An 8,129-nucleotide genomic window follows, 5' to 3' on the forward strand; every position below is an offset into this window, starting at 1 on the left:
CTTCCGAAAAGAAGTTTCATATTAATACACGATGTGTTCAGACAGTTGAACAATACAGTGTTATTGAGCTTAGTCATATTCTAACATAATATACATTATTATAGTGTAATGTAAAAACACTTTTCAGTGCACCCGCAGAGGCAGCAGCAGGTAAAAACACGCTCAAACTAATTGGGCTTTTGTTTTGAAGTACCCAACGCTTGCTTTCCGGTTGTGTTAGTCTAATGTGTTTAGCTTGGTACAGTTCTGGAGGATCAGAGGAGGGCTGTTGGTAGGAAATACACTAGAAACCAACAATGTCTGCTTCTTTAGCTGGAGACACGGATCTAGTGGAGAAACACGATGAAATGTGAGTAGTGGTCCGGTAAAAGTAGTTCAGCTCTCCGTCCACACAGTCAGCTAGCTGCAGGTTGAATTAACGGTCATAGACTGGATGGGAACGTTACAGTTACAGTGTTAGCTCCTTTATGTCTTATTTACTTTAGAGCAGTTAGTTCTCAACCTTTTTGAGTGGCGACCCCCAATTTAACATGCAGGTTGTCCGCGACCCCCGCTCAATGAACACAATCCCCACACAAAGTTCAGATTATACAAACTCAGTTGATACGACGTATTTTGGACAAATAATGAAGCAGACAACAACTAAAAACTGTCAGCTTCAAGCCAGAGACTCCTTGTAAAGTAATAACTTGCTACTTTGGCATTTGTCAGAAAAGACACAAAATTACCCAAAAAAGAATCAAATTGACCACAAAATGATCAAAACAAGACACAAATTGACCAAAAAAGACAGAAAATTACCAAAAAAGACAGAAAATGACCAAAAAAAAGACACAAAATCACAAAAAAAAGACAGAAAATGACAAAAAAAACCCCACAAAATGACAAAAAATAGACACAAAATGACAAAAAAAGGACATTAAATGACCAAAAAGACTAAAACACGTGAACACTTTATCACAGTGGAGACAGAGCTGACTTCCAAAATGATTTGGCGACCCCCAGAAATCATCTCGCGACCCCAATTGGGGTCATGACCCCAAGGTTGAGAATAGCTGCTTTAGAGAACATGTTTCACGGTTTGAGCCAGACAAGCCCACATCAACACATAGTAGCGTAACTGTATCTCAAATCGAAGCCGTTCAGTCTAACTGCAGTAACTACATTTTTGGTCGAAATTGAGTTATCACTATAAATTAACTCCTTGATGTCTGTTTTATCTTATGACAAAGTTTTAGGTTTCAATTTTGCTTTATTTCAGAGAAATAATGATATAAAAATTGCAGTAACCACAAAATCCAGAAAAAAGTGAGATAAAAATAATATTAAGACTAAAATATAACATTACTTTATACTATTAAATCAAAAATACAAGAATATTGGAATAGAGTTGTTAAACACTTTTAAATACACTTCTAACAAAATCAATTTGAAAATGTTTATTCACTGAAAACAAAATATAAAAACTGAAAAAAGACAAGATTATAGTTACTGCACTCTGTTTCTGCATTACTATGAGAACCTTTTTACCAGAGTGCAGTAACTACATTTTTGGGGTCAAAGATCAAATAAATCATCATGATTTTTTAGCATAAAAATCACATCATCAATACATGTAGAAATAAGTGTCATATCACTTACGTACCTATAACCCATTAGGCTGGCCAGTTTAAAAGCGTTAAAAAACTTTAAAGCAGTTTTTCTCGGTTTTACCCTTTGCATAGTTACTGCAGTTAGACTTTGTAGGGCAGAATAGCAGAAGTGTTTTTTCTGTAACAATAACACATACCAGTTAGTGTGAGCTGGACTGGTGTTCATAACCCCTACACGTGTGTCATCAGTTTAGTAAAGAGATCAGAGCTGCTGGAGCAGATGGAGATTTCCAGACAGCAGTTGAAGACACAGAGGAGGCAGCAGGTGAAGGCACGTGAGGCCGCTCACCACAGGAACACCACCCTGCTGCAGGTAGGCAGGGCTGCCTCGTCATAAGATTTCTGATTTTTCAAGCCCCTACAGCTACCCACACCGTTGGTTGATTCTGGCTCTCTGGTGTGGGCATGCACCGACTGTCCAGTATAGTTTATATATGGATAGTTTATCCAGAGAAAATGACAATCATTCTCTATTTCCACCCTCTAAATATGAAGATTTGCTGCTTCTTCTGTTTTTCAGACAAGTCAAGGCTTTTAAAGGCATCACAGAGGCCAAGGAAAATAATAAAAAAGTATGACTATATAATAGTAAAAATAATTATTGATTTATTGAAACTTAAATCATCATCATGTGGCAGTTGTTGTACAGCTTACACCTAGTGAAGGGACAACGAAGCTTCCTGAACCATTTGCTTTATTTTTTTTACTCCACTACTGGCGGTCTTGGCTTACAAAAAAGCTTTATTAATGGTAATTGAGTGTTTTCAGCCCTTTGTTGAACATTGAGCGTGATTTAGTGGGCTTAGAAAATAAAGCAAAAGGTTCACGAAGCTTCGTTGTCCCTTCACTATTTACACTTTTACTGTCTTCTTAGGTTTCAGTGTGTTAATTGTGTTTTCTGATTTATCTCTTTATTTAGAAGTTGAAAGAAGTTGAAGAAAAGGAGTGAAGAGACTGGAGGCTATATAAGAGTGTCATTGAACAACTCATTAAAAGAAGTTTTCAAAAAAATCATATTTGACAGTAAACAGTGTAAAGGCCTCAGAAATATACTTTGTGAAAAAGTTTGCTGGTTTATTCAGTGCATTTGTAAACTCCAACCTAGGAATACTTTGGTGGTCATTTTAAAGTGAAATTTGAAATATTTCAATAAATATTGAGTATTGACAGTATGTAGCAAGATTTATATAAAGATGAAAGATTGTAAGTGTCTCTGCTTTCTGTTACTGCAGGATTTACAGAAGATAGAGGAGCGTCTCAGAGTCAGACAGCTGCCCAGCCCAGATCTCCTCACTCTGGAGGTAACACCTTGTTCATATATAAAATGGTGTGAAGTTTAATGAAGTGTCACAAGCTCACACTAGGTCAATTTTGCTGCTAACCAGTTGAAACAGGAGCTCCTTCACATTAAGATAAGACTATCTACATGACAAAAAAAGAGAATGTTCTTCATGTGGGACTTCCCTGTTGAATAATGTAATTTACTTTAAGATTGTTCTATTAATTTTCCACTCATCCAATATCCAATCTAAAACTTAGAGGCATAGTTTGGAAAAATAATTTCCTTTCAAAATAAATGATACTAATAATACATTGATGTATGATTTCATCACTCTATGATTCCATTGAAAGATGATAAATCATCATAGTGAATTATTGCTCTGCCCCATGTGAGATGCTCCTCACATCATGACCAAAGCTCCTTTAGGTCACTTATAACTAGTGAAGGGACAATGAAGCTTTGTGAACCATTTGGTTTATTTTTTGACCCCACTAGATGGCGGACTTGGCTTAAAATAAAGGCTTTAGCAATGGGGATTGTGTTTTCAGCACTTTGTTGAACAAAGAGCGCCATCTAGTGGGCTCCATAAATAAAGCAAATGGTTCATGAAGCTTCGTTGTCCCTTCACTACATATAACAAATCAGCATGTGTACTTAATGTTACTGCAGATTATTTTAACATTTCATTCAAATTGTTTTAGTTGTGGAGCTGCATTTCTCTCCGACATTCTAAGGAGATTCTTTATATATTTAGATTTAATTTAGCCAAAATGACGTTGTGCAGTTAAAAGCTGAGACTGCTGTTCTGCTGTGTCCATGTGAAGCTCTGGAACAGCTTTTCATTCACACTGAATGGGGACGCCCTGAAAGAGACATGTTTTATAGCTGTGCACATTAAAATAATAATTTAGTCCTGCTGAATCACATTTGGAGAAGTTGGCTCCACTGTATGACACGTATGAAATGTACCATATCGCTCTGTAATCCTCACTTTATTTGCATTTGACTGATTGTTTGGTGACTTGGGGTTCTGTGACAGTACTAACAGTAAAGTCCATATTGTTCTTCTGTTCTAGACAAGATACTGGGTCTCTGTGGAAGAGTCTATCCCAGCCTGGGAGCACTTCCTCCTGGGTAAAGGCCCGCACCCTACTCATGGTCCAGGACAGCCACCCAGGGGGGCCAAACAGAAACCCAGCACAGCTAAAGACCGGGGCCTGCCTCCTCTGCCAAAACTCAGGACTGCTCGATAGATGAGCAGCGGTGCTGATGGTGCCGCTGTAGCCAGAAGGATAGCTGTGATGATCATATGATGCAGGTGATGACGGACCTGCTGATTCCCAGACACCCCTTCAACCAGGGTTAGAGACTTTGGTGAACAAGTTTTTTCTCCTGGTAATGGAAATGTAAGGGGTGGTCCGTAGCGTAGTGGGTTACACAGGCGCCCCATGTATAGAGGCTACAGTCCTCGCTGCGGTGGAGCCGGGTTCGAAACCGGCCTGAGCTCCCTTTGACGCATGTCCTCCCCTCTGTCACCCCCTTTCTATCTGTCTCTCGCTTTCAATAAAGCATGTAAAATGCCAAAAAAATAATCTTAAAAAAATAAGAAAGGGAGAGAGAAGTAAAGCATACCAGCTGTAGACTGTACCTGGACTCTTCTTTCTTTTTTAAATTTTTTAAATTTAATTTAATTTTTTTAAATATTTTAAATTTTTTTATCCCACGATTTTTGTAACCCATTTTATTTATCACCCAGTTTGTCCTATTTCATGATCCTGGGTGCTACCTCGTCCCTGTCGGCCTGGGGAGAGCCCTGGACTAGCCACATGCTTCCTCCGATACACGCAGAGTTAGCAGGCCGCTTCTTGACACCTGACAGGGGGAGATTCCCCGTTCACGTTATTCCCACCGGTTCCTCTCCCCCCCATCAGGCGCCCCAACCGACCAGAGGGAGGCTCTATAGCAACCAGGATCAATGCATGTTTTTGTGAGAGGTCCCTGTAAGGGGATCCTCAGGGGACATGGGGAGAACATGCATCCATTGTTCTCTCCCCTGTCACATACAAATGTGATAGGGAAATCAACGACTAATATGCAGAAAGGTCTGGAACTGTTTCACAAAAGGAGATGATGGAATTGACAAAGTAACACATTATACAGGTACATCTCAAAAAAATTATAATGTCGTGAAAAAGTTCAATATTTTTTGTCAGTTATTTCAGAAAGTGAAACTATTATATAGATGTATTATATAGATCCATTACACATTGAGTGAAATATTTCAAGCCTGTATTTCTTGTAATTTTGATGATTCCTGTAAACTCAGTATCTCAGAAAATTAGAATATTGTAAAAAAGTTCAATATGTCAGTCCACAGTCAGTGGTGATTTGGGGCCATGTCCTCTGTATGTACAAGGTGTAATAAGGTTTCATTTCTTTAGGAAAATAGGGTCTGAGAATATATGTGTGTTTTTGTTTTGACTTTTTCTTTTGAACAATTTATATACCTGTACTGTAAATATCCCGTTTACTGCTGTTTATATACAGTTGAAACCAGAAGTTTACATACACTATATAAAAAGACACTGTCTGACATGAAATCAGACAATCATTTTTCCTGTTTTAGGTCCGTTAGGATTACTAAAATTATTTCTATTTGCTAAATGCCAGAATAATGAGAGAAGGATTTTTTTAGACTATTTTTTATTACTTTCTTCAAAGTCAGAAGTTTACATACACTAACATTATTATGCCTTGAAACAATTTGGGAAAGCCCAGATGATGCTGTCATGTCTTTGGAAGCTTCTGATAGGTTTATTGACAACATTTGAGTTAATTAGAGACACACCTGTGGATGTATTTTAAGGTACACCTGAAACACACTGCTTCTTTGTGTCAAGTCATGGGAAAGTCAAAAGAAATCAACTAAGATATCAGGAAGAGAATTGTGGACTTGCACAAGTCTGGTTCATCCTTGGGTGTAATTTCCAGATGCCTGAAGGTGCCACATTCATCTGTTCAAATAATTATACCCAAGTATGAACACCATGGGAATGTCCAGCCATCATAACGCTCAGGAAGGAGACGGGCTCTGTGTCCCAGAGATGAACGTGCTTTGGTCCAAAATGTGCATATCAACCCAAGAACAAAAGCAAAAGACCTTGTGAAGATGCTGGCTGAAGCTGGTAAGAGTGTGTCATTATCCAGAGTGAAACGAGTCCTGAGACATGGGCTGAAAGGCCACTCTGCCAGGAAGAAGCCATTACTCCAAAAGAAACATAGAACAGCCAGATAACAGTTTTGTCAGACCACAGGACATGTCTCCAAAAATTAAGGTCTTTGTCCCTGTGTGCATTTGCAAACTGTAATCTGGCTTTTGTGAGAAAAAAAGCATATGTGTCTTTTTATATAGTGTATGTAAACTTCTGGTTTCAACTGTATTTATTTCATTTAGATTGTAAATAAATTGAAGATAGTTTGTTTATTGATTGTAATGACATTTGGGAATTTGTTGAAGTAATGTAAATGCATTTATAGATAATAGATAATATCTGTATCGGTCTCAAAGGTCTCGGATCAACAAGCCTCATTTTTACAGCCAGGACCTGCTGATAGCCATCTATGTTTCAAACTGATAAGTTTAGGTTACAACTAGACTTTTAAAATAGGAACATGTTTGTGCTTCTAATGATCATAGTTGTTCACTTATATGCAACTGTTTTATTTTGTTTTTCATTTTTATGTAATGATTATCTGGAAATTGTTTGTGTTCATTTATTGAATTTATTTTGTTTCTGTTCATATTTTTTTTTTTGACTGAATAAACTATAAAATGAAGCTCATGACTTTGCATATGCATTGTTGAAATGCATTACATTTGACTTGTACCGAAACCAGATGTTGATTTCTTGATATCAGTCTGATGCAGGAACAGCATGCAGAATAATCTCATACTGATAATATGATGCCTGCTGAAAAGTTTCTGAAAATAACTTTATTTCTATTTGAAGTGTTGTTTCTTAACCACTAGAGTGCGCCAGTGTCATAGATTTCTTTTAAAAACAGAATAAAGCTTTCCAGGAGAAAAAGCTAAATTTAGTTGGTCCTTGCAGTCTGTTAGCAACAATGTATGAATTACATTTATAAAGTGCCTTTAGGTTTAGAAGGCCACTGCAGCTGTATCTGTTCTATTAGACTGTTGTTATATACATCCAGCTCAGCACTGTGTGTCAAGTGGTTCTGGTCATAAACCCTAATAAAATAATATGGTTAACAACAAAAGAGCCGTTGTTTTCCAAAAAAAGAGACAAAATCTTTGAATTGACAGCCTTAATTGAAGCCTTATTAGCCTACCAACATTACTAATAGGTCACAATGAGCAGTTATTGATATGGTTTTGTCAGAATTCAGTGAGGACCCAAGTGCAAATAAGAGGCTAGACTCCTGAGAAATATCTTAGGAAAGCTAGCCTGGTGAGGGAAACTCAAAACAAGACTTGAATTTCGCAAAATTTAGAGGTTAATGTGCCGGGCCGTAGACTTAATAAGCTATGATGCACATTTTAGACTAAAATGTTAAAAGAAAGTGTTTTACTGCCATTTATAAACCACACAATTGATTTGGGCCTACACCAATGATAAAATAAAATTAAAATGTAAAGAAACTACTGTTATTATTTCGTATAATTATTTGGTCACAGCCACAGGGAGCCACATGTGGCTCCGGAGCCGCGGGTTGCCTACCCCTGGTTTACAACATAATACTATGGATGTATGGAATCAATTCCCAGCTCAATTATATCTCAATTTTTGGGTTGATACTATTTGTTTCACACATTTGGTTCTAACTTTTTCCTCTCCAGTATACTACATCATGTCACAAAACTTTGAGAAAATCCATAGCAAAATCCATGATGTGATTTGGTTTCAGAAACTTTGGACATGTTCTCAAGTTCTGTATTTTTGACAGTAGGGTGGCGAGCACTCCTGTTCTGGAAATTGCTGAACCCTTTATTTTCAGTATACCTAGACCACACATCCTCTGAATGCTCTAGGTCTCTAGTTTATGTCTGTGAAGTTTCATGAGGATGTGATTATCCTAGAGGTCACAACAGTCATTTTATACAGGGAGGTCAAGTTTAAAAAAATGCTCTCACTGCAATGAAACTACTACTACTGATGACTAACATCAGCACA

The 8,129-nt window shown here is 37.5% G+C and overlaps 1 protein-coding gene across 1 annotated transcript; it reads left to right on the forward strand.

Moving 5' to 3' along the window:
• Positions 1-225: 225 nt before the first annotated feature.
• On the forward strand, positions 226-6,996 carry cep15 (centrosomal protein 15). The gene is made up of 4 exons (XM_059327905.1): positions 226-349; positions 1,842-1,965; positions 2,885-2,953; positions 4,011-6,996. The coding sequence occupies exons 1-4, from the start codon at positions 297-299 to the stop codon at positions 4,185-4,187; spliced, it is 423 nt and encodes a 140-aa protein (XP_059183888.1). The 5' UTR covers positions 226-296; the 3' UTR covers positions 4,188-6,996.
• Positions 6,997-8,129: the final 1,133 nt, after the last annotated feature.

The sequence above is a fragment of the Centropristis striata genome, chromosome 3 (assembly GCF_030273125.1).
Source record: "Centropristis striata isolate RG_2023a ecotype Rhode Island chromosome 3, C.striata_1.0, whole genome shotgun sequence".
Taxonomy (NCBI): Eukaryota; Metazoa; Chordata; class Actinopteri; order Perciformes; family Serranidae; genus Centropristis; species Centropristis striata.

Bases quoted from the DNA above. Each gene is read 5' to 3' on its own strand.
- cep15 (XM_059327905.1), top strand. From the start codon at position 297: ATGTCTGCTTCTTTAGCTGGAGACACGGATCTAGTGGAGAAACACGAT. The intron at 350-1,841 runs GTGAGTAGTGGT...GTGTGTCATCAG, and splicing joins GTGGAGAAACACGATGAAAT to TTTAGTAAAGAGATCAGAGC. The intron at 2,954-4,010 runs GTAACACCTTGT...CTTCTGTTCTAG, and splicing joins CAGATCTCCTCACTCTGGAG to ACAAGATACTGGGTCTCTGT.